We start from the raw sequence: 26,267 nt of genomic DNA on the forward strand, positions 1-26,267 counted from the left end.
TTATTGATAGAGTCAAGCTGTCCTGCAAAGTGAGAAAGGGATAATAGAAGCAGGCCACTCCGAGCCTCAGCCTCCTGGGTCCTGTCACAGTGATGCCTGGTGGCTGCGGGCCAAGCCTGGTGACAGAGCATGACCTTGGGCAGAAGGGCGGCAGACAGCCATGTGATCTTTACCTTTCATTTAAGCATCATTCTGTAGAACAGGAAAGTAGGAGTTGGGGAAGAGGGCTGCCCGGGGAAACGCATAAAGGACTAGTCTCTCTCCCCACTACCCTTGACCCTTGAGAACTTTCTCTAGAATTTTCCTAAAGAGACTCAGGTGGGGGGAGGGGCAGCTAGGTGGCTCAGTGGAGAGGGTGCCGGCCTCAGACACTTGACACTAGCTGTGTGACCCTGGGAAAGTCACTTAACCCTCACTGTCCTGCAAACAAAAAAAAAGCGAAAAAATAAAATAAAAATAAGAGGCTCAGGTGAGCAGGAGAGAGATGATTGCCTATGGGCTGCACAGTGAAGGGCTAGAAAACCAGTGACTGGGATCTGAGCATAAGGGGAGAGCTGTACAACTGAGCCAGATGTCGTGAATTGCTTTAATTAAACTACTTGGCAAGTGCTAGGGCTGGAAGCCCCCAAGAGAGAAGGGTAGGGACCTCCTCGAGTGGAGAAGTTGGTCTGTCTTGGGCAGCTCACCTCAAAGGGAGGAAAAACGACCTTGGGAAAGACACATCCAGCTTTAGGACTAACAGAGGAATGAAGAGAGGTTAACTGATCGTATCTGGAGGAAAAGCCTACGGAAACCACTGGGCTGAGGTGTGCGGAACAAGGACAAATTGTTTAAGTCATGACCGAGCAGCCCTGGATTCTGTGCGGCCATCGGTCACAGCTTCACTGCCAGCCAAGCTCTCAAGCGGCCCTGTCGAGTCCCATGGCCTTTCATGTGGCCAAAGGCAGGAGGACACTGAATGGAGCAGACAGAGCTGGGCGATGCCAGCCAGTGAAGTGGCCCCCAAGGGAGCTGAGCGCAGAGTGGCTCTGAGGCCTCAGAGCTGGGCACAGCCTCCTGCCGGGCCCTGCTTCAGGTGGGATTTGCCACTAGCGGAACATCAGATGTATCCCTGAGATGGACCCGTATGGGCCCTTGCTATTTCAGCTCAATAACGACAGCCCCGCATTCCCTGGCCCTTATACCATCCTGGCTTGGAATTCCCCATGTCAGCAGAAGCAGGGATCTCATGCTCCAGATACTCTCCCTACAGGATGAATCAATTAGCTCCTGCTATGCTCCCATTTCCCCACCGTTCTGCTTTCTTCTCTGCTCCTGGGCACCTATATTTAAAAAGGGGAGTGGCAGAGGGGACTGAGCAGTTGCTCTGGGCAGCTCCGGCTTCAGAGATGTATCTGCACTTGCTTGGCCTGACAGCTGTGGCCTAATTTTCCAAGGAAGCAACCAAGCTCCTTATTGCTCCTCATTCAGTTTCTTTTCATTATGAAAACAAGGGGGTTGGAAGAGGAAAGAGAAAAGAAGTGTTAGAAATGAGGGAAAATTGTGATGCTGGAGAATTCTGCCTGCAGGGTAAGAAGTAGTGGGTACTGAGAGATTGATTCTAGGGCCAGTTTCTGTGGCCGGCTTTCCAAGTCTGTTGATGGGAGGAAGGACTGAAGTATCATTAAAAACCCACACCTGTATGCATTTTTAATCTGTATCACAAATGCATGGGGCTCTCAAGATTGTTTTGGTTTTCAATTGTAGCAGGTGGTCTTTAAATGCCAATTCCTGACTCCGTTATAGCTGTGATGACCAGGGGCTGGGGGGAGAGGGAGGAGTGAGGGGGCGGAACACCCACTGCTACTTAGAGAAGACACCAGATCAGATCCCTGACAGTGGAAGCAGCCGGGCTCCCCACACTCCAAAGGGCTTAAGAACTGGGTAGTGTCCCCCCCCTTGTCCACGTCAATTCTCCCTCTTCTTTGCTTTAGTCCTTCCTTCACTCTCAGAGTTCGCTTGAGCCTGGAGGACACACTCTGTCCATCAATCCTGATGGAAAGGCCCCTGTGCTGACCGTGGCATTCCAGCTGAGCACCACAGGCTTTTCTTGGCTCCCTCTGGATGCCCACCATTTTGTGAATGCCCAAGTCCAGCCAGGAGAAGGGTACCAGAGCAAAGGCAGCGTGCTGGAAATCACAGGCAATCACCTGCCTTCTCAGTCTCAGAGAATTAGAAATGAACTGCTAGGCAAGAATTACCTGTTCCTTTGGGTGTTCCTGCAGAAAGCCGCTTCACCTGCATATCCCCAAGCCACTATTGCCGGTCCCTCTCCACTCTATGGGCCAGGTCTTTCTTTTACTACTGTGACCTTTGTTTTTGTACCTGTTCTGCCCATAACTCCATTTTTCAGTCCCATCAGGAACATGTTTTGCTGGGAGATGATGGTACTATATCAGATCATGCTGACCCAGTGAGCATCCAGATCGCCAGCTGACCCCAGAAACAGACATTCTCCCACCGTAAGGATTACTTGTGAGGCTGAGGCTGAGTGACCATAGGGGTGGTAGCACTGGCCTGGGTGGTGGAGGCCTGAGTTCTAATCTCAGTTATAAACACCCAGCTGACTCCCTGTTTGACCTTGGACAGATTCCCCTCTTGCCCCATTGACAGTGTAACATGTGAGGGTGATTTGGCAAGGGCATTTAAATGTCCATTTCTAGAAAGAAGAGTTTAGTTTTTTAGTGTTGCTTAAAAAACCATTATGCTAGGGAGAAGCTAAGTGGCACAGTGGCTATAGCACTGGCCCTGGATTCAGGAGGACCGGAGTTCAAATCTGGCCGCAGACACTTGACACTTACTAGCTGTGTGACCCTGGGCAAGTCACTTAACCCTTACTGTCCAGCAAAACAAAAAAAGATAGAAAAGCAAAAACCATTATGCTAGAACAACTGGAACAGCTGAGGCAGCCATAAAGGGGTGTTCCTGCTTGAACTCCCCATAAGCCCACCATTGCTACATCAAGCATCCCTGTCAAGGGAACAGAGAGAATGTTTTTGACCAACATTCTCCTACCCAGAAGGAAGACTAAGAACTGGTGATTATTGGCCACAAAGAATCTGAAGGAAATAAAAAGAAATGCATTATTACAGGGACGAGATAGACAGCTAGGTTTGAAATACTGGCTGGAAGCCAGTTTTATGTTATGTTTCTCCATGCAGCAGTAGCAAGGGCTGGGTTTTTAAAGGAACCCATGGATTCCTCTACCTTTCTGAATGGCCGGAGAAGGCAAGAACAAAGTGGGTACATCAGGGAAGCCCATCAGAAGGCCAGAAGCTTCCTGATGACCAAGATAACACGAGGAGGAGTGATGAGGCTGAAAGAGAGAGAGGTGGTACATTTCCCCAGTGAAGAAAGGCTCACTGGGAGAACAAGGAGGCTTAGAGGGACTCGAGCACAGGAAACCGGCCAAGCGAAATTGGGGAAGAGCCTGAAGCATGTGACCAGGAGTGGGGGTGGGGCAGCCAGTGTGACTCCCTCAGAGGGGGAGTGGCAGAAGCTGCACTGGAGTCCTGGGAAATTAGATACCCGAGGGAGGTAAAAAGAGATGAGCAGCAAGCAAAGGACACAACAAGGAGGCCTGTACAAAGTGGGCTCCAGAGAGCAGTTCCTTGAAGTTGAATGTGAACAAGAGAAAGGTCAGGAGCCAAGGGAAAAGCTGAAGGGACACGATACAGCTCAGTGAGGAAGGTTGGGGGAGCATCAGGTCAAGCAGCAACACTGGGCATCAAACCATCAGTGGTTCCAGTGATGTGAGAATTTCCAAAAATGGCTGGGAGGTAGGGCAGGGTGACTGATGGGCAAGGACGGGGGAGAGGAGAGACAGGGAAGAAGCAGCCCCAGACCTGCCCTCGGATGGGTGGCAGAAGTCACTAAAAGGCAGGAATTCTATTCCCTGGTGTAGAAAAAAGGGGGAAGGGATCCGCTGTGAGGCATATGACCAGGGGACCCCAGATGGGGTCTCTCCCTCTCTCAATAATCAAGAGCTGGTGCTTCCCTGCTGCTACGAGAGAGCTGTCTGACCAAGGCCATAAGTGAAAGCTTCTCCATTGCTCATTCTAGGGGTCCCAAATGCCAGACATGCACAACTCCCAACCGTACCCACCCGTGCCTGGGGCAGGGCCTAGTGTACTCCCCTTCTGTCACCTCCAGGGATCGCCAAGGGAAGGAGTGGTGATGGTTGTGGTGAGGAAGGGTCTGCCTGCTCTAGGGCTGGCCCGTGTCTTGGGGTGGCTGTCTTCTAAGTGATACCAAGTGAGCATTTTCTCATTCCCCTCTAACCCAATACATGGTTTTCTCCTTTATGCTTCCAAAAAACAACCCTTTGAAGGACTAGTACTCACCCAAACATGGAAGACCAAGAAGCTCAAAAGCCCTGAAGAAAACCAGATTGGTCTGTGATACTTAGAAGTTAGTGCTTGAAGGGGGCATGGAGCCCATTGTTCTCTAGGCCTGAGAGCCTCAATGTGCATTCTGAGGCAGTTTAAATACGCTGGGCATGCTCTTGATCACACCCACTCTCATCGGATTGCCACTGTGACACGGAAATGAATGGAGTGGAAGCAGATTATATTCTCTGGTGTTAACCTCACCCTATCCACCACAAACAAGGAACATTTCCTCCTCCTTAACCCTCCACCCCACCTCCAAACAAGCATGTATCCCTCTGGGAGACAGAGCCATGTAGTTTTTTTTTAAAGTCCATTATTCACCTTGGAAACTAAGAGCTCAGATGGACCCATCATAGTGTGGGTTAAAAATAGGCATCTGGACTGCTCAGAGCCCTTCCCCACATACAGACTCAACCAGCTGCTTCCCAAGTGACTAGGGTCTTCCCTAGAGCCCCAAATCTAAGGCCCAGCTCCCCCACAACCAGGACCCTCCAAGCCCAAATCACTGCAAGTACTTTTTCTACGAGGCACAGACAGCTTTACTTGATCTTCTCCTAAAAATGGATATTTCTTCCACGAAGACAAAGCAAAAGCACTTTCTTGGAGTGTAAGGACCATGAAGTTCTAGGCTGAGATCTTGGAAATCTTCTCCATAGCCTATGGCCCTTAGACACGTAAACATATTTGCAATGGCTTTGATGCATCTTATCCAATGGCTGGCATTGGGGGGGGTGTCAGAATATGGAATCAATTACTCTTAGAGGGTTCTTCCAAACCCCTTTCTATTCTTTTAAGAAAAGAGGCCAAGCTATGATCCAAGGGAGCTACCTGTAACATTTCAGTTGCTCAAACTGCCCGAGTTTCTAATTAAACCTCTCAGAGTCTCCTGGCATCCTTAGGTAAACCATAACAAACAGGCAAACAGACCGGGAGGCATTGCAGCCTCCCGACGGAACAAAGGCTCAGACTTCAGACAAAGGTCTGGGTTCTCACTTTTTGAAAACGAGTTCTTGATGTGCACCCTGTGGCCACCCTGGCTGTTCCAAGAGATGGGGTGGGGGGGAAGAGGAGAAGGGTTGCAATAAAGGGAGCTAAGCGTTCCTGATGTGTTTGGCCTACAAAGAGCTTTTCTGGGTTCAAAAGGAGGAGGTGCAGGTGTAGGAAGCAGGGGATTTGCCTGGAGACTTGGATGTTTTAAATGAGGACACAAGGAGGAGGGGGGAGGGGGAGGAGAGGAAGATGAGGGGAAGGACGTGGGGGAGGAGGGAGAGAAGGAGGGAGGAGGAGAGAAGGAGGAGGGAGAGGAAGAGAAGAAAGAGGAGAGAGGGAGGGGGTGGGGGAAGAGGAAAGGGAGGGGGAGGAGGAAGAGGAGGGGGAGAAGAGTAGACGGAGGAGAGAGGGAGGGGGAGGAGGAAGAGAAGGGGGGAGGAGGAAGAGAAGGGGGGAGGAGGAGGAAGGTTTCCCTACTTTTCTCAATTTTTTCTTCAGGTCTAATGTGAAGAGAGCAGGGGGAGCCTGGGTCTCAGGGAAGCTGCAGGTGGGATGCTCGGCACACACTCCACAAGACCATGATGGTGCCAACCCCCTCTGCATCTTCCAAAGTCCCCAGTGTGCCCAAGTCAAGAGTAAGAGACCCTTGGGCCTGCTTCCTGTTTTCTGTCGAGGGGGATCCGGGAGGATGTTTGAAAAATGGGGAGAATGCCCTCTGGAGGAACTCTGGGCTTTCCAGGGAACTCTGTGCAAAGGCCTGTCCAGGCAGCATTTCCTCTCCTCCTCCTGCCTGTTCCCTCACCCCCACACACGCACACGCACACATAGACAAGAACTCAATTAATCCCGGTCTATTCTAAGGAGGCCAATCACATGTGGTTTCCATTTTCTTGAAGAAAATACATCAAATTCTTACAGGCAGTTTGGTGTAATCTGTGTCCCAATGCAGCTCCAATGTGGAGGACAGTGAACTTAATTGGAGACAGTTTGGGGAGAACATTTAAAGAGCCAGGCTCCTAGCTTTATCTTACAAGGACTCCCAGTCCTAACTTCTCTACATCCAAAGGGCTGCTTTGGAGTCTTCTAGACATCTCCTGCCCTTCTGATGGCTTTCTCCATTCTCCTTGAGGGCTTTCTAAGACACTGGTTGGAGCACCCAAAGAACTGGAAGCAATTGGAAGCAAGGTTAGGTGAGATCCTCCAGGTCCGTTTTCCAATTATATTCCTTAAGAGTGTCTATCCCCAAGGGCAGAACTCTTTTTCACTGGAAGACTCTTCTTTTCTCGGGTTTTTACAATTCTACCCCAGTCTAGCTGCCCCTTACATTTAACTAGAACTCTCGACTTAAGAGATCAGGAGGTGGGGCAGCTAGGTGGCGCAGTGGATAGAGCACCGGCCCTGGAGTCAGGAGTACCTGAGTTCAAATCCGGCCTCAGACTCTTAACACTTACTAGCTATGTGACCCTGGGCAAGTCACTTAACCCCAATTGCCTCACTTTAAAAAAAAAAAAAAGAGATCAGGAGGCAGCAGCATGTGCAGAACGCCTCTGGACATTGCATTTTGCCTGGCTGTCCGAGTGGGGATGATGTCTCTAGAAGAAGCACTGCCATGGAGAATGGCTGCTGGGGGTTCCCAGGGTTGAGAGTGCCAGAATCTCTGCAAACTATTCCCACTCTATGCCTTTCCCCAGGGCTAAGATCTCACTGTAGGCCTGAATAAGCTGGTAAAAGCAAAAGCCTTCAGTAATCCGCGCCTCCTCTGTTTGGGGACCTTTATTTTTATTCCAATAAAATGAGTGCAATCCATCAAAGCTGAAAGCGGAAGATAAGAAGCGAGTGAAAACTAAGTGTTTGAAGTATACAGATGTCCTTCAAATGCCAGCACCTGGCTAAGGGCTGGAGGAAGAGCATGGTTTTTAAAAGAATGTCCTTTTAACTGGGGACACGTGGATTAAGACAGGCTCTGGCTAGGTTTGGGGGAGCAGCTGTGGGAAAGGGAAGAGCATGGCTTTATTCTTCATAGGCAGCCTTGCAGAGAAATTATTTAGGAGAAGGACTGAGGGTGTAGGTATAGGACAGGGCGAAGGAGTGTAGAGCTGATACTGATGATACGAGCAGAGATCTGGGAGGACTGGCGAACAAGGACAGTAGTGATTAAAAGGGTGTGTGTGTGTATATACATATATACACATATACACTTACATACATACATACATATGTGTGTATGTATACATATATACTTACATACATACGTGTGTGTGTGTGTGTGTGTGTGTGTGTGTGTGTGTGTGTGAGAGAGAGAGAGCTTGGGCTGCCTTGATAGTGACTTGGCCTCGATTAATTAAGAGGATGGTATTTGCAGGCAAAACATGAGTCCAGCAGACTGGAAATTCCCAACAATTGCATGAAAGAGGGGTTTTCTTTGGGCTGTCTCTACAATTAGAAATACATGCAGATTCTAGGGGCTGGGAAGCATTGATTCGAGTGCCATCCTTTCTCTACGATATACCCAAAGACCAGACACAAATGGTTTTGAAGTAAGCCTGCTTTACTGAGAAGCAGCTTGGAGTGCTAGGACATGCCACCAATGGAGGGTCACGCTTTGCTGCTCTGACTCACTAACTGCCCATGTCAAGAGCAAAGAGAAGATATCAAGAGACATAGAAGTTAAGGCCCGGAAAGGATTTCTACAAGTTCCCTGCATCACTCCCCTCTCTCCAACCAGCTGAGAGAGCGAGAAGTCATCATTCTTTAATCTAAGCAAAGTATGACCACCCTTACCATACTGCCATCTCTCACCTTTTGTCAATTCTTAGAGTTCTCCTAGAAGAGATTCCCAACCTACTTTAAATGCCTGTTTATAGTTAAGAGACCAAGGGCTTCCCATCAGAAGGGGGCTCTGGAGATGAACGAGCACACTGAGGCCTAACCAGGTCAAAGTATTGAGTTCAATGCTTGGTTACATTAGTCAAAGTATTGTAGAAGTGACTCCCCCCCCCCCCCAATCAAAATCAAAAGCCTGTTCTGGTCGTTCCTCCTTGCAAGGCAACAGAGGGAGGGGACAATGCAGTTCATTAAAGCCAAAGGGCAGCAGGCCAGAGGGTCATCCCAGCAGGCTGAGCAGAGTGTCTTTGCAGACTTGCTCCCTTCCCAGCACAGAAGCATCCCTTGTCAAGATCCCAGCTGTCTGGATTAGGCCTGAGTTCATATCACACTTGATCAAAGAGGCTGATTCCCACCCCCTTCCCCCTCTTTTGCTGAGCACAAATAGAATGGTCCACGTGAAAACAAGCCCCGTGTTTGTTCTGCCCACATTAGCATGTAGGGTGGGAAGAAGCTGAGGGAGGGAACTTACACACACGCCCACCTCCTGGTGGTGTTGTTGGACAGGGTACTTTGCAGTGCCCTGGGGGCAGACAGACAGCCTGGTGTCCTGGAGCCTGTGCTGGAGAGAGTGGGCTTAACCATCAGCCAGTCCCCCTCTACAGTCTGCCATCTTGACCCTAGTGGCTCATTGGTGTCGTTGGGGGATGTGAGAGACGACCCGATCCTGGTGTCCAGAGAGGTGTATTCTCCCATTCCAGGACATCGAGAGAATATGAAAGAAGGAAGAGGCAGAGACACAAATCTCAGGCAGACTGGGGTACGGGTTAGGCTACAGTGGGAGTCTGAGCTATGCTGACCATACCTGGCAGCACACAGTTCTCTCCTGCACAAGAGTCCCATAGGACCTCCAGCTTCTCTTTGGCTCCCAAACATGTAGCTCCACAACCAAATGGGACGCAAGAGGATGCGAGAGGAAGTTGGGGCACACGATGAAGGCTCTGCATTATTCCTCCTGTGGCTGGGGGAAGTTGGAACCTGGACAATGCCAAATTCTTCCTAAGGGAAGTCTGAGTGAGGAATGAGGGGTGTTGGGCCAAGCACCACCTCTCTAACCCTGACATGGATCTGAACTCTCTTCATAAGATAATGGGTTGTATGGGTGGTGATAGATGGGCCATGGAAGCCAAAGGCCATCTCACCCCTGAGCCCTGCTCATTGTGGGTGAACTGATTCTAACGCAGTCCCACACTTACCAAGAAACCACCTCCAGCGGTCTGTCTTTAAGAAAGCTTCCAAGTTACTCTTCTCTGCCTTAGGCGGTCCAACCTTCTGGACGTAGGCCTGCAGCCAAGAAGCCCGTGGCTGGACAGAACCACTGCAGCAGCAGCAGCTGAAGAGTCTCTGTCTCTCTCTGTCTCTCATTTGGACTTCTCTCTGCTTGCTTCTTACGGGGCACTACCCTCTGATGCGCTTGAAGATGACAGTTATGCCGTGGGAGAGGACTAATACGTTATTTACTGAATGTTTTATCAGGTCTGAAAAGGTGCGTCTCAGACGTCTCCGTGCACAGGTCATTTCTGGCCCTCCAGCTGCGAGGAGGAAGAGAACCAGAGACAAAGCTCCAAGAGGAAGAGAAGGCCGATGGTTCTATGTCACTGCTCGGGTCCCTTCCCAGTTAAATGTCTCCTGTGGGGTCTTTGCTGTGGAACAGAAACAAGTCTGAAGGACTATATGGTCATAGATTTAGGGCCGTAAGGGACCTTAGAAGCCACTTAATGCGATATCCTCATTTTACAGAGGAGGAAACCGAGGCCCAGTCAGGGGAAGTGATTTGCCCAGTGTCACACAGCTGGCATGTGAGGGCCAGAGATGAGATGTGAAGGCAGGCCCTCCTTGCTCTAAGCCCAGCACTGCATCTACTGGTCACACTGCCTCCTGGAGAATTCAGATGCAATCTGGAGGTCTCTTTGAGCCGACTGGCATCCTCCAGATAAAGTGGCATGACATTGGCATAGGGAATGGGTGCTGCCTTGTGTCTGGGGTGGGAAGCACTGTGGGAGAAAAGCTGGACTTGAGCCCACCAGAGAGCCTGAGCCCTACACAGGGGTCTTTGCCCCATAAAGAGACAGTACATGAAGTAAGAAGCCTGGCAATTAGGTAACCTAGACACGTCTGGGGCTGACCTGGTGGAGTCAGAGGTCATCAACTCCTTTCACCACGAGCCACTGACCCCCAGTGGCAAAATGAGATGAAGGAGACCTGAGAAGCTCAACTGGAATCCACAAAGAGTGAGGGTGCTTTGAGGCTGCAGTGAGACAGCGTCCAGGATGAGGGAGCTGGCAGTCTGGCTGCACTCCGCCCTGGTCAGACCGCATGTGGAATATCACTCAGTCCTGGAAAGGACAGTTTAGACAGGGCACCGACAGACAGCAAAGTGTCTGGGACGGCCCCATTCCGCGAGGAAGGACCTTGGAAGGAACCGAGGCTATTCACCCGAAAGAAGAGAAGACGAGGCAGGGCAGCTACACTCAAGTCTATGAAAGGTGCTGCTGTGGAAGTGGGATCGGACTGGCTCCTCTGGGCCCCGGGGAGCAGAGCCAGGAGCTCTGGATGCCTGCTGCCAAAGGGCAGACTCAGGGGTGGCAGAGGGAGAAACTGCTTAACCACCAGAGCTATTAGAAAATGGAAGGAGCTGCCTCGGGAGGCAGCGAGGTCCCCTTTACTGGAGGTCTCAAAGTAAAGGCCAAATGGAGAGTTGCCTGAATGCTCTATCGAGGGGAGACTCTTGTTCTGGCACAGGCTGCACCAGGTGGCCTCTGGGACGTCTTCCAACTCTCAGATTCTGCGGCCTGGGTCCCCTTTGGAGATGATTTTGACTCACAGCCTCATGCATTATCTATGCAGAAGTAAGATGGTATGGACAGGGTCCTGCCCTTCTTTCTTCATATCACTCAAACCCCTATTTTTGACTTGCTGAGTCTGCAGAACAGTTTAGAGACATCTTTAGAGCTCATAAGAGATCCCTTTTATCCATAGCAGGAGAGGGCACTTAGGAGGAAGGAGTGGTCAACCATGTCAAGGCTGCATGGGGTCCAGGAGGATTTGGGCAGAGGAATCTTGGGAAGGGCAGCAGCAGGGCCAGAAACCAGACTGCCAAGAGAGTGCGATACACTTCTGTTCATGTGGTTCCTTGCCGTGTCTAGCAGGCACACTCCCAGGTGTTTGAGGGTTTCTGATCTGTTTGGAAGAGCCGTCGATTTCAGCTTGGCGGCATCTCTCCGATATGCCCCCCTTTCTCCTCTGATGCTGTGCCCACACTGGGGCAGACCCGTACTGCCTTAGGTCTGGCTTCCTGCAGTGGCCTGCTGGCATGGGGAGGGGTGTGGGGTATGTGCCCGCCTCAAGTCTCGCTTCACTCCGCCTTCCATTCAGCCACCCAAGTGATTCCCCCAAAGCTCAGGTGTCACCATGTTACCCCTTAACCCGGTGCTGTCTAGTGGCTCCCCATGGCCTGCAGGACTAAACACAAATGCTCTGTTTGGCATTCACAGCCCTTCCTAGCCAAGCCCCCTTCTCCCTTCCCAGTCCTCTCACACCTTACTCCCCAACTCTTGGATCCAGGGACACTGGCCTCCGGGCTCTATCTCTCAGCTCCAGGCATTCTCTCTGGGTGTCTTCCATGCCTGGAGTGCTCCCCCTCCTCATCTTCTCCTGCTGCCTTCCTTCAAGTCGCAACTAAAATCCCCTCTTCTACAGGAAGCCTTTTCCAAGCCCTCTTAATCCCAGTGCCTTCCATCTCCCCCTCCCCCCAGGGCAACGAGGGTTAAGTGACTTGCCCAGGGTCACACAGCTAATAAGTGTCAAGTGTCTGAGGCTGGATTTGAACTCAGGTCCTCCTGAATCTAAAGCCGGTGCTTTATCCGCTGTGCTACCTAGCTGCCCCCGCCTTCCATCTTTTAATTCCTTCCCATGTACCCTGTCTACAGCTTGTCTGTATATATTCGTTTGCTTGCTGTCTTCCCCACTAGACTGTGAGTGCCCCAAGGGCCCGGGGGCAGCCTTCTGCTTCTTCCTGTGATCCCAGCCCTTAGTCCAGGGCTGGGCACAGAGGCAGGTAAGGCTTTAATGACCGCTGGCTTTCCTATTAAAGAAGGAGGTCCTGACATCTGCTGAGAGGGGAGGGAGCAGGGACAATGTTGGGGCTCAAGGAGAGAAGAGGTTTCTAACACAAGGATTTCTCTGTAATAGTAAGAGCCTGGGTGGCTTTCCCTGGCAACGCTTGGCACCCTGGGAGTGCAAGCAGAAGACGAGGGTGAGGGTGATGCAGGATGAAGGGTTCCCCTTACAAGCAGGAGGGAAAGGGACGGGTCTGGAGGACAACGGATCGGCTAACACAAGGCCACCGTTGTAAAAAGTGAGACCGGGGCACCGATGACTGGGAGAAGAGGAGCAGCAGAGGAATTGGAGATTAGGCCTGGGACCTGGGCAGAGGGAGCCATGGCGGGAGAGAGGAGCTGATGATCAGAGAGGGCCACCCCAGAGCTAGAGGTCACAGGAGCTGCAAAATCTGAGGGGCGGGCGCTGGGGGTGGCTGATGCAGAGCGAATGTGGAGGTTGATGTGAGCCCGGCGGGGCTACGGAACTGGGAGGCTGGAGTGTTTGGAAGGACGTCGTCGATAAATGTACTGAAGAAATCAGCAAGTGCCTTGGGCCAGGGACTCACTCTGCCTGGAATTTCTCTACTACAGGAAGCTCCCAGGTGAGGAAATTCCCTCCACCATGCAGATCTGCACTCCTTTCTCTACAACTATGGAGTCTTGGAAAGCTGCCTAGAGCAATGAAAGGTACCGGAGGCAGGACTTGAACCCACTCACATCATCATGTCATGCTGCCTCTCCTATAGGCAGATTTTGTGAATCTCAAGTAAGAGGGGTGAGGCAGGGGGTGATGCTGGTTGAGGGTGAGGTCGCTGTGAGCTTGTGACAGACCCAGGTCCAAGACTGGACTAAATGTGGGCATGGTGCTAGTTCTCCACCATAGGTAGCTCCCCGTCCATGAGGAGCCAGCGCTGGTACCCAAGACCCAGGCTGGGCCAGTGCGAGGTGTCCAGCTTGGACTGACCTAGGAACCAGAGGATGAGAGCTCTCTGTGGATTCTCTCTCTCCAAAATGGACTTGACAGTTGTCCCTTGAAACCTGAGACACCAGAGCCAAATAACCTTGTGTGTATGAGGATGTGCCCAAGATGGCTGAGTTACCTTCGCACCTGGCACAGGACACAGCACCCGGCAGGTGCTCAATCAATGTGTGCTGAATGAACAGGATGCACGAGCGTCATTAAGGAACCCAGTTTAAGAAAAAAGAAACGCATCAGCAGCCCCAGTACTGCTCAGCAATTTTGTCTGGCTCTTTCAACACATGGCTGGGCCCCTGGGTGTGGTACTGAACAGCCTTTGCCCTCCTGCAGTGGCCTGTCACCAGGGCGTCACAATCTCCAAAGAGAGACACTGCCCCATTTACTCCTCACGAGCACACGAGCAGGAAGGGCAAGGCAGATGTCAGGAAAGGAAAAGGGGCTCTGAGGGACGGGCCGAGGTCCCAGGACTAGTGAGGGGCAGAAATGAGGCTGAGCATGGAGCTCATGCTTTGGTCTATCCACTGCACCAGGCTGCCCACCTTCCTTCTACATTAAGCAGAACTTCAAAGCCAACCACCTCTCATGCAGGAGGAAATGGGATTTCTTCTTTCTGGTCATTTCCCTTTCTTTTTATTCCTCAAAAGGAAGAGTGGGACAAACTGGGGGTGCTCTAAACAGCCTCCCTAGGCCTAACTGCTGGGCTGGGCTATCCTTGGAGCTCTGTCCCTTAGTGTTGTCTCTGAGAGCAGAGGGGTCAGAGGGAAGGCAAGCTAGGCTCCCTACCACCCGACTCCCTGCCTTTCGGGGCTGCTGGGCGCTAGCTTTACACTGTGCAGTATCCCACATTCGGCACTGAATCCTACACATCATAGAAGGCCTTCCCGGGTTTTCATTTGGATGGTGAGTCCCGTGAGGCAGGGAGCGAGCAGATCCAATTTTCCAGAGACACAGCCCTAAGTGACTCCATCAGAATCTGCTTCTGTGCCCTAGATTCAATGGGCCTGAAGGTGACACCGTGCCAGCTGTCACCGGCCGCTCTTCCCGTGACCCTGTCGCAGAGTCAAGTAAGAAACAAGGGCTGAGGCTCAGCAACACCGCTTCAGATCACAGCGCTGGAGCCGTAGGTCAGTCTAGTCCCCCCGCACACCATGGCCGAGGCAGGGCCAGCAGATTCAGCTGGATGGGAGAGCCTGGGTGGGGCGGCGCTGCCACTGACCCTGGACAAACCACCAGGCTCAGCAGGCTGACTACCTAAAGCTCAGCCTCATTTCATGCTCCATCTGCCTCATTTGTCTCTCCCACCAAATAGGATCTGACAACAAAGCTTAATAAGAGGATATTTAACCTCAGGGGAAAATATGGTCTCTCAACATTTAAAAAATGAATCTCTTTGTTCTGAAACCTCAACCTTGACTTGCCTTGTAAAGGCAATACCAGCAACTAGGCACGCTGCTCAAGGTGTGGCCAAGGACCCTGCGGTTCTATTTAAGGACAAACACAAGGTGAGAAAATGAATGGGGGTGGGTAGAAAGCTAGTGGGGAAGAAGGCAGGGGCTGACCTGATGATGAAGGCTCCTCGGATCTCCAGGAGTTTGCGCTCGCTGCTGAACCTCTTCAGCAAGTTGATCATGAACTTGTAAAAGTAAGAATTCATGGTGGGCGAGGAAGGTGAGCACTCCAAGCCTCTGGTACCTGGAAAGAGGCAACAGCGCTGCTGGTCAGACCCGCGGAGAAGGACAGGGCGCAAGGACCCCGATTCAAACAGATGGAAACACTCCAAAGGCGAGCAAATGTCCACAGCAGGGTTGGAGAGCTGCCCTTCTGTTGGAGACCCCAGGGGAAAAGCCCAGCTGGGTCTGTCCTTAGAGAAATACCGTATGCACCACGCAACTGTTTATTGTAAAACACTATACAAAGTCATTTGGTTCTCGGCTATGGCTAACTGAGGGAGAGAAAAAGGAGAGAGTGAAGGCCCATAATTCCAACACCTGCCAAACTGATGGGAGGTAAAGAGGCAGCTCATTCACTAATGCTGCCATCCAAGGAAGGAGAACTACAGTACAATGGGATCGTTAGGAGGTCTATAACCACCAGCAAGATCCGTCACAGAACAGTTTAACCTCTGTGCCAACGCTGGCATCCTTGACATCATCCTGGCTCACAGGATCCTGGACATAGACCCAGGAGACGGCTTTGAGACCAAGCGAGGAGGCAGGAAGCCATCCCCCCCCCATGACAGAGAGTCCCAACTCGTTGCTTTTAGGCACTTTGGAGTCCCTCATATGGTCTTATTCAGAGAAGGGTCCCTTTCTCGGTCAAGCACCTTGCAAAGTGGTCTCCACTTGCTGCCTCTACCACCTTTCCTCCCAATGCCTCCTCAGCTCTGCGGCCTGGCTTCTGAGCTCCTCACTTCACTCAACACTTCTCTCCAAAGTCGCCAGGGATCGATGTCTGCTCTTATCAGTCCTAATCCATCTTAGCTTCTGCTGCATCTGGCACTGCTGACCACCCTCCTAGACACCTCTCTGCTCTGGGGTTCTCCTCCTGCCTATTTGACAGCTCCTTATAAGTCATAAACTGTTGGCCCGTCCTATCTCCACCATGTCCCTTACTATGTGGGTGTTCTTCACAGTTCTGTCCCAGGCCCTCCTCTCTTCTCTCTCTCTCTCACTTCATCTGCCCCATGGGTTTAACCAGCCCCTTTATGCACAGAACTCTTAGGTCTGGCGATCTGGCCCTAGTCGCTCCCTTCAGTGTCAATCCTCTATTGCCAATTGTCTACTGGACATTTCCAACTGCACGTACCAGAGACATCTTTTTTTTTGTTTTGTTTTTAGTGAGGCAATTGGGGTTAAGTGACTTGCCCAGGGTCACACAGCTAGTAAGTGTTAAGTGTCTGAGGCCGGATTTGAACTCAGGTCCTCCTGACTCCAGGGCCGGTGCTCTATCCACTGCGCCACCTAGCTGCCCCAGAGACATCTTAAACTAAATTCATCATCGTCTCTCCTGCTAAACCCTGCCACTAAATTGCCTTGTTCCCCTCAAAGTCACCACAATCCTTCCAGTGTCTTGTGCTCATCATCTTGGCTTCATCCTGGACTCCTCTCTCTTCCTCTCACCACACAGCCAATCAGCTGCCAAATCTCAACACATTCACAGCACCTTGTATCTGACCCCCTTTCCCTTCAGTTACCCTCTCTGCTCATCGGCCTCGTACTGGGTCTCCCCACTGGTGTACACGCAGCTGTCAAAGAATTTCCCCTAAATATGGATCTGAATACGAGACTCCCTTAGTCAACCGGCTCAGACTCTTCTGTTTCGTTCTGAAAGCCCTGTGATGCCCCCAACCTATCTTTCCAGCCTTCTAGAATGACTCTTCCTCGAGCACTCCATCTGGCCCCTCTCCCTTGCCCTGGGTCTCTGCAGGCTGCCCCCCATGCCTGGGATGCCTCCTTGCCTCTCTCCTATCCTGCACAGCTCAGGCCTCATCTTTAGGAAGCCCTCACCACCGCCGGCCTCCCTCCGGGTTTTCCTCTGGGCTTCCTGTCTCCTCCACTGGCCTTACATCCTCGGTGCCTGGCACGATGCTGGGCACAGAGCAGGGACTACAACTGTAAGCCGATGGGTCGTAGAGGCATGGCATCCCTTGGCTGCTGCGTCTCGGCACTCCTATCTGCCTGCCCCATGGGCCAGGTGAAATTAAAGCAAGGCTCATATCTAGCCAATCTGTGTCCCAGAACTTCACCTGCAGAGCCGGCAGCCCAGGACTCCACGTAACGCAGTCCCTGCTGTCATGAACAGCGCTCTGTTTACCGGGAGATCTCTATGTTGACTCTCCTTGGATCTCGTGAAGCAGAGCAAGGAAGGTCTTGACCCATTGGTGCTCTAGAAGCTTCCCCTTCACATGCAACAAGAATAGAAACCGTATCTCGGTGACGCCCCCTCTCCTGATCTTGCCAATAAGTGTGGATACTGAGCAAAAATGTGCTTAACCTGTGCTTTATGCTGCCCTCGCTCAAGCCTCAGGGGAAGGCTCTGAGCAGCTTTCAGAATGACCAGACGGGCAGATCGGCGAGGAACAGAAACCCGAGGGGCCGCTGTCCAAGGGACACAAGCAAGGCTGAAGTTGGAAGGAGGCTGTCCTGATGGGGGGGGGGGGCATCTGAAGCACAGTATCTGCCGGCAGACGAGCCCAGCAGAAGCTACGCTGTGCTTTCTTTTGCCATAAAAGAAGAATGTGCCTGATCGTCAACTGAGCATTACAATCTAAACAGACAACATGTCTTAAAGAGGCGCCGGCTGCTGGACTAAATGCCACGACTACAAAGACAAACCCAGAGAGCGAGTCCCTGCCTCCGAGGCTCTTCTATTGTGCTGGAGCTGGGAAAGAAGACACCCAAGACACCACATAAAGAGAAATGCATACAGGAGGTCCACCGAGGGGAGCACCAATGAGTCAGGGGATGGGGAGGCACTTCGTGCATGTGGCAGCACCTGAATGGAACCCGGGACCAAATACAGGCCAGGCAGGGGGCCCAGCCTGGGCGGAGGCAGGGAGATGGGATACGGAGTGACGCATCTGGGGAGTCGTCCATTGAGTCAGTTGGAAGGGGCATGACGTGCCCTGAGCTTACAGCAGCAGATCAGGGTCTGAGCTGAGGGGTGGGCATTTTATCCTGAAGGCAACAGAGAGGCACTAAGTGTTTCTCAAGCAGGCCGTGCAAGAAGATCCCACAGGCGCTCTGAGGGCGCTATCAGCAGCTAGATGGAAAAGAAATTGGAGAAGCCTGGGATCTAGTTGGGAGGCTGAGGCAACCGCAGGGACAAGAGGCGATGAGAACGTGGAGCAAAGGAGGTCCTAAAGGAGGTCTCTGAGCACGCCACCCAGTCCAGGTTTCAGGGGGTCATGAGCGGGCCTCCTTCCGGGATCCCTACGGAGGAAAACTGTGGGCTATTAAGTACAAGGTGAGCAGAGTGGCAAACATTCTTCATTCACCTACCTGCCTGTGGCCGCTGCCTGAGGAGGGAAATCCCTAGGGCACAGCTCCTCTAAGAGCTGCGTCTCTGATTCGTTCTCTAGCTCTCCCTACCTTCGTGCTGCCGGTTTGGTTCTACGGGGTCTGTGCGATTAAAAAGTGCTTTCTAGCACGCACACGCATTCATGGACACACAAACACCTGACTTCGAAGGCCTTCTGCCGGGGGCTTTCTGGGGCTCCCATCTCCTGCCATCCAGTCACAGGCTTCCAGAGACTCCCAAAAGAATGGGGCCCAGCGGCATGTCAGCCAAAGAAGGATTTCTCCTCTGCAGAGCCTGATGCAGGGGTACATCTCCTTCATGACAGGGGCATTAGGAAGAGATGCTACTTAAGAGGGGAGACCGTGGGTGAGCCACAGCCTCTCAGCCAGTTTCCCCATCTGTAAAAGCCGGCCTAGTATGGATACTGCTACTTTACAGGGCTGGTGGGGGGCTCCAATGAGAGTGGAAAGTCCTTTATAAACCTCAAAGCACCCAGTGAAAGGTGGCCATCATTATCATTCCCGGTATTCAAGTCTCCAGGTCTTGATGGGTGCCCTAACTCCCCATAGGCACCACACTGCCTTGGTTTGTTTTCTCTTTGCTGTTACTCCTTTTTCTAGTAGAAGAGCAGCATAAAAAATCATGGGAAGTGCTCTGAACCCGGGCACAGGCAGGATAGCTTCCAGCTGGGGAGCAATGGTCAAGAGCACCCCCACCATCCTATTGGACACCATCAGCCTTGGTCTGGGAGTGGTGATGTCTGCTATCACTGGCATGGTCACTGCCAGGGAGACAGTACCCCGAGTCAAATGTCCACAGAAAGGCCTGGAGGGGGGATGATCTCTAACCCCTACGCAGTTAGTAAGCTCTTGGACCGTGTCCTGAGCCAGGGGATTATCGACCCCTACAGTGACAACATATCATTGAGTAACTCAATACTAACCTGGGGCGCTGGAAGCCCATACAAGACCATGGAGGCCATGACTGCTTCAGGACTCCCAGAGAAGAGACTCTGGATGTCAGCATCCTAGCTAAGGGCATGGAGGCTGGCGAGGCACTCATCTTATTTTTCCAGACCTCCTCTGTCAAGGACCTGGCTCTTGCTAATCCTGATGATTCCATGGCTTTGAAAGCCATCATCAGTGCTCTCTTCGGCAGCACACATACTAACATTGAAATGAGACAGAGAAGATGAGCGTGGCCCCTGTGCAAGGACGACACGCAAATCTGTGAAGAAAGCCATCATCAGGTTTTACAGATACATGTGGCATTTTGTCTTCAGTGACACAGAGCTGGAACCAATGCTCAAAGAGTCTGCGATGTTCTAGAACCAGGTCCTCAATCTGATTAGGAATCAGGACACAAAACCATCGTAAAGGATAGTGGACCAGGCATTCCCCAAAGCTCCGTTCTGGGACTTCTCTCTCTCCATCCCTTAGCGCTCACTGCTGCCACTGTTCGATGAGGGTGTCTAGGTGCTGTTGGAATTCCTGTACTGGGCCTTGCTGGGCATTCCTACTGTGATGTAGCAGCAGCACCTCAAACTCCCTATGTCCATAACCGCACTCATCATTTTAACCCTTTAACCCTACCCCTCTTGGAAATGTCCTTGTTTCTATAGAGAAAGCCACACCGGCCCACGGCCCGAGTCGTCCTGGCTCTTCTTCCTCCCTCAGTCCCTGGGTCTAACGAGCTGTCACGTTCTTCCAAGAGGAGCTTTCACACACTCTCATTCCAGCCCTTCCTTCCTATTCACAGAGCCTCAGTCCCAGTGCAGGCCCACAGGGCCTCTCAGAACCATTCCTCTTTGGTTTCCTCTGCCTCTCATGTCTCTAATCCATCCTTCACATGAATGCCATGAGAGGATTCCCAAGACACACGCCTGGTGATGTCATTCTTGTGCTCTCCGGCTCCTGGGACAATATGCCCCAAAGCTTGGCACTGGAAGCCTCTCCCAGTGGGGCCCCGACCTCCCTTTCTTAACTCATTCCACGTGACCTGACATTCCAGCCTACATGGACCATTAGCTATTTTCTGAACTTGATATTCCATCTCCTAACTCCATGCCTGGAATTTCTTGCCTCAAAAAGCACAAGGGAAGGTTCAACTCAGGGGCTCCCACCCCTTGAGATGCTGTGGCCAATTTGCTTGTTTCCTCACAGTGCTCGTTCCCCCTCCTCAAATATTCCTGCACAGTTGGTCTGATTTCTCCTTTGCCTCTTTCACTCTCTACCTTGCATAATACGCATCTGTGTGCACAGCCTATCTCCTAGCAAAATGTAAGCTCCTTGAGGGCAGACTGGGGTTATTTTTTTGGTCTTAGTAAATATTTACTGAACTTAGAGAACTGACTGAATGTATAGACCCTGGATTGAATGTCGGAACGACGTCTGAAATTCTCTCTGGGAAGCTTCTGGGACAGGAGCACCCACATCTCTGAGCTTGCTGGTGGGATCTGGCTAGAGAAGGGAAGACTCTCGGATGCCAACCCAGAGTCTCTGTTCATTCCGAGGTTCTATGACTTAATCAACCTGGGACAACTTTAGGTAGGAGAACCCACTCTGCTTACAGGCAAACCAGCCTAGCTAAAGAGAAGAGTCTGGGCCCTTCTGTGACAGGAACAGTGACCTCTGACATCTTTTAGGCACTGACCTCTCCTTGGGCCACATGCTGTTCCCATATGATCCAAGCCAAGGGTAGAGGCCATCCTGAGTTGTGTGGTCAATGGGTGTGTGTATAATGGAGAAAGGCAGGGATTTCAAGAATAACAGAAAGGAAGGCAAAAACATGTTAGAAAACCTCTCAGATAATCAGATTCTCACCCTGCATTTCCTTTAAAGAAAGCACTGGAGTCTGGGCTCATAAGCCAACCAGACTTGAGAATGTTTCTGACTTGCAGTTCCTCTGCGGAGTGGCAGTAGCTGCTTGGGGACCTGTTGGGGGCCTGGGATCTTCTCTCCAGAGGCAAAGTGAGGCAGAACACCAGTCTGAGCACTCCCTGGGCTTCTCCTAAATAAGAATCCAGGCCAGAACACCTGCTCTCTGAACTTTGTCTTCAGCAGGCTAGGGAGCTGCAAGTATCTTGGACTGGGCAGAAGAACCTGGAAAACTGTTTTGTTTTTTTTTTGTGGGGGCAGGGCAATGAGGGTTAAGTGACTTGCCCAGGGTCACACAGCTAGTAAGTGTCAAGGGTCTGAGGCTAGATTTGAACTCAGGTTCTCCTGACTCCAGGGCTGGTACTCTACCCACTGTGCCACCTAGCTACCCCCTACCTGGAAAACTCTTATCAAGAAATTCCTGGTAAAATCTGAGCAAAGAAAAACGGACTCCAGACTATTCTGCTACAAGGGGGAAGGTAATGTTTCTGGGCTTCAGGTAGGACATAGGGATTTTGGCTCGGGAGCTTAAAAGGAGTCACGTAACTATGAGGCCTGGAGGCTGGGCTAACAGATGGGAAGCTGCTCCTGTGCTCAGCATGGAGCAGAGTAAAGAGGCTGAACAAAAGGCCGGTTGACCCTCAGAACAGGCAGCCTTTGCCAAGACTCAAAGTGCACAGTTAATGTCACCATCCAGAGTATTAGCAGAAGCATCCCCACCCCCCTAGTAAATGTGGGGAGAACTCAGAGGGGAGGGAGTGGGGAGCTGGGAGGAGGGAGAGTGAGAAGAGGTAAGCTCGCCTCCTCATGGCTCAGGCTCACCCAACTCGGGTCAGCGAGCCCTGTTCAAGAAGAGTCCTCTCCCCAAACTGCCCTCCAGGCATCCAATCAAACCCAAGGAAAAAGGCTTTTTCATGACTAGGGCTACAGACGCACGAGACACACAAAGAGACACGCAGAGAGAACGAGCGGGTGAGCGCGATGAACACACTGAAGACTATCCAGGAACTGGGAGTCATCTCTGGCAGATTCTTCTCCTCAAAGAGCTCCAACCTCTAACTCTCCTACCTCCATATGTACTGAGGGCTTGGACAGAAAGGACTCTCGACAAAAACCCAGCCTCGAGCCATTCGGCTACTCCTTGTCACACCGTATCAGCTCATTCAGAGGCGGTGTCCAGTGAGCATGGGGGAGAGCAGGTCAGTGGGCTGGGAACCACCCTTGTGCTTGAGCCTGAGGAAGAGGAAGGGGTGTGTGCTAAGGGGAGAAGTCGAAGAGTTTGAAATTGTTGTTTTTCACGTGAAAGACGGCAAAGGTGGGAGGGCCGACGCAGGAGAACAGCAAGTGTTCCTGATGGGCTTCTTCCCCTCCATCTCCCACGTTCAGCGCGGGCAAGACGGGCAGCCCCGCGGAAGCACGTGACAGGGCTGCTGAGGAGAGGCCCGGACAGATGCAGCTGGGAGCACGCTGTATACAAAGCCAGCCCTCCTTCACTCAGTGGCTGCAGAGCCAGGTTCTGCAGATGTTGCTAAGCGAAACCTGATGTGGCAACATGAGAATCTGCAGAATGTCTCCCAAACAACCTTCTCTGGGATGCTTTGGATTTCAGTTTTGTGGCTATGACGTGAAGGAACCTCATATGTCAGGATAAAAATAGCCCCGTTCTTTACACACGACGCAAGCTCGAGCTCACTCAAACCAGATGTAGAAATGTCGGCCACCGAGCTTGGTGCTGAGGCAGGATGCCCCCCCCCCCCCCCCGTAAGGCCAGTGGGGAGGGAGAACCCAAACCTGGTGGTCCGTTTAGATGTGCAGACTGGCTGCCTGACCAGGGACAGAAATGCATCCGATGTGTGGAGGAGGAAGAAATGCAGCCAGATGTGACAGCCGTGAATCCTAACTGTGTCCATAATCTTCACAACTAAACTTGCTGAATTCTTAAAGCCTGTCCACTTAAGTGTTAACTCCTCCTTCCTGGGTCCTGCTCCATCTATCTATCCCTGGCTCCCGGTTCTTGCCTTCTACCCACTGAGAGTCGCTAAATGGCTGGGACAAATCAGGAAGAAAATGGGTTCTTAATGATTGGGGGGCAGCAGAGTCCTTAAGGGAAGCACCCCCCCCCATGGTGCAGATAGAAGAGAGCTTGAGATATGGGGGGGGTCTCCTCCAAGGTTTGTCCCCTTCATATCTACTGGCCACCCTCCAGAGGCTCTCCAGCAGAGGGAACGTCCAATTTGGGCAATCTAACCTCATCCAGCACGGCCTTTCGGCTGCGGCTTTTACAGTAAAAAATAAGGCAATGAGTAATAGAAGAATTTCTAGTTAATATGGACAATGGAAGCCCACTGGCCTGTCCCAAGAAAACAGCTGTTACAGGGAAGGAAGGCTGGCAGCCAAGTGCAGCAATGGGAGGGGGGGGGGAGGAAGAGGGCTGATGCTGTCTCAGCACCAGGTATGCAGGAGGAAGCTACAAAGGGCTTAGGAGACAGCTGGGGGTGTTGGGGAGGACGCCTCGCCAACTCCCTTTGGGTGGCTCTGTGTCTGGCACCAAGAGCAGTACCCACTGCCCATGAAGAATGGATATTCAGGGAGGACCAGCCTTGACAGCCTCTCTTTGCCCCAGGTGGGCAGGACCAGTCAAGCACGGGGGCCCAAACTGTAGGATCCTGGCAATCTGAATCTCTCCAGGTGCCCTGGCCATGCACTTTTCCCATAGCAGAGAAGTGTCCTGGCTCATCTAGTGGGCCCAGTAATCGAGGAGGGACAAGCTGAAGAACAGTCTTCTGATCAAAGAGATTCTGCGCTGGGGCTGTGGCCCTTCTGGGGCCTGAGAAATTATCCCAGCAGGAATAATGCTGCCTCCTCCTAAGGGCTTAGCAAGGCCTGCCCACCCTCCAGTAACCGAATGGTGAAGGGGAGGGGAAAGCACAGAAAAGAGCTGAGTCACACCAGACCAGAGAGGTTTTCCGCATTCAGGGCCACCAGAACGGAGCTGGAAACGCCTCCAGAAGGCGCCAAGACATCCCCCTGCATCGTCGTGAGCAGCAGCAGATACAGTTGGTCTCTGTCACTGTCACCATCTCTGGCAGTCACGCTATCACCTCTCACTGGCCCCACAAACTGCTCTCTTTCCTGGCCTGAAATTCCATAGACACGAGTGTCTCCAAGTAATAGGGAGAAGGGAGTGCAAAGGGGAAGGGACGAGAGGGTCATCACCTCTGCTCACAAAGACCCAGAGGAGGCCTGAGAGGGGAAGACCCCACAGGCAGCCACAATCAGAGCCCTGCTTGCAGGCTCCCCAGGAATCCCAGCAGGGCTATGGCAAGGTTGGGGCAGCACCAACCTTTGTTCTAGGTTGTCCTTCTCTGCTTCGTGTCACTGTACCCAAATTCCTGAGGGGTTTGGCTTTCAGACTCAACATGAAGCAAGGGGCATTTAGTTTCCTGTAAAATCTTATAATTTTTCCTAGATGCCTTGTCTTCTATGCTTTAAAAAAAAATAGCACCACCAAATCTGTGCGTGCGTGTGTACACACATGCGTGTGTGTGATGGGGGAAGGGGAGGGAATCAAACCCATAAAAAAAGCAACAAAGCAGAGTTTAGACTGTTAAGTTCTAAGAGCTATGCTCCTGAGAATGGGAGGGAAGCCGTTCCCCAAACAGGAAGAGGGTCTGGCCTTGTGGCCTCTGGTTTATGTATGCAGTAAGAACAAGATGCAGAAGAGACAAGCCCTCCTCCCCCGACCATGTCTCATGAGTTTGAGAAATAAACTGAGAAAGGGCTGCCCGGAGGGGAAGCTGGATTGACTGTTTACTTCCTGCAGGGTTTCTTGAGCCCCCCAGTCACCCCAAACCTCCTCAGCCACTGGCGTGTCCCCTCGACTGAGGTCCACAGAAAAGGCGCAAAGGCCAGGCCTCGGGTCTGTGTCTATTGCGATTCTTGTCTAAGTGCTTCTGGTTGGTCATCTTGCCTCTCTGGACCTTTGCGTCTCTCAGTATCCCCTATATTCTTAGAGGGGCAGGGAGCGTCAAGGAGAGCACAGAGTTTAGGGAAAAGCTCTGTCTATCATGCTTGAAGGAGGATAGCCGTTTGAGGTCCTGCCTCGGGGTCTTTTCAGGCTAGAATTCTCTCCTGATCACTCACTTTATATAACCCTGGAATGAAGTCTATGTGGTCTTGGCAGGCCAATGGCCCCCAAAATAGGAATGGCAGCAGTCCCCTGCTTTGCCTCCATCATGACTTCACCCAGTCCACATCCCAGAAGCACCTGGGCCAAAGGCAGAGTTTCAGATCCCCTACAATAACCTCCCCAAAGCAGCCTCACCTTCCAGACCCAAGGCCAACCTAAGGCTCTGCCAGTCCCTTCTTGCCCCGAGAGTCCTCAATGAGACCTCTGCTTCAGAGCACCACTTGCCCTTTGTGGAAGAGAAGGGGTGTCTCTAGAGGGGGAGACTGGGATTTGTGGGACCATGGGAGGGCCTCCGTAAGAGTGGTCTTAGCATGCAGGTCTACGCTATCTGACTGTTCTGCCTCAAATAACTTTTTGTTTTGGTAACTCTGAGAATCAGGGACTATGATAAATACTTCCTGGAAACAGGAGACATGAGGTGTTGATACTCAAGTCCTCCCCTCTTCCGCTGGCCTCCTCCCCACAGGATGCGTTCTCCTGGCTGCTGCCCCTCGCCGCTCCCAATCTGTTCTCAATCTGAACCTCTCCTCTCTCTCTGTCCTTCCCACTATGAAGAAGATGAAGCCTGCCAGATCTCAGCTCCCCAGGACAACGCACTCTTCCCTTCTAAGATTTGTTCCACATCCGTCACAGTCCTAAGTCTGGCTCTGAAGTTGTGAGGCTAAGAGAGAAGCCGGCTCTTATCCTTGCTGGGGGTGAGGTGTGGGGGAGAAGAGAAAAGGGAAGGGGAGATGGTCTATCAGAGTGGGAGCAAACCTGCGCAAGGAGTCAGGAAGTGGAATGTTGCTTTCCTGAACTGAG

The 26,267-nt window shown here is 51.9% G+C and overlaps 1 protein-coding gene and 1 pseudogene across 1 annotated transcript in view; one reads left to right on the forward strand and one right to left on the reverse strand.

The window, feature by feature from the left end:
• The window catches only part of VAC14 (VAC14 component of PIKFYVE complex), a 129,728-nt gene that overhangs the window by 39,728 nt on the left and 63,733 nt on the right, over nt 1-26,267 (reverse strand). Inside the window, exon 14 of the mRNA XM_043987184.1 lies at nt 14,942-15,074. Within this exon, the coding sequence (XP_043843119.1) occupies nt 14,942-15,074 (133 nt within the window). The remainder of the gene's footprint in view (nt 1-14,941; nt 15,075-26,267) is intronic.
• LOC122744956 lies at nt 19,544-19,656 on the forward strand (annotated as a pseudogene).

This window comes from Dromiciops gliroides, chromosome 2, assembly GCF_019393635.1.
Source record: "Dromiciops gliroides isolate mDroGli1 chromosome 2, mDroGli1.pri, whole genome shotgun sequence".
In the NCBI taxonomy this organism is placed as follows: Eukaryota; Metazoa; Chordata; class Mammalia; order Microbiotheria; family Microbiotheriidae; genus Dromiciops; species Dromiciops gliroides.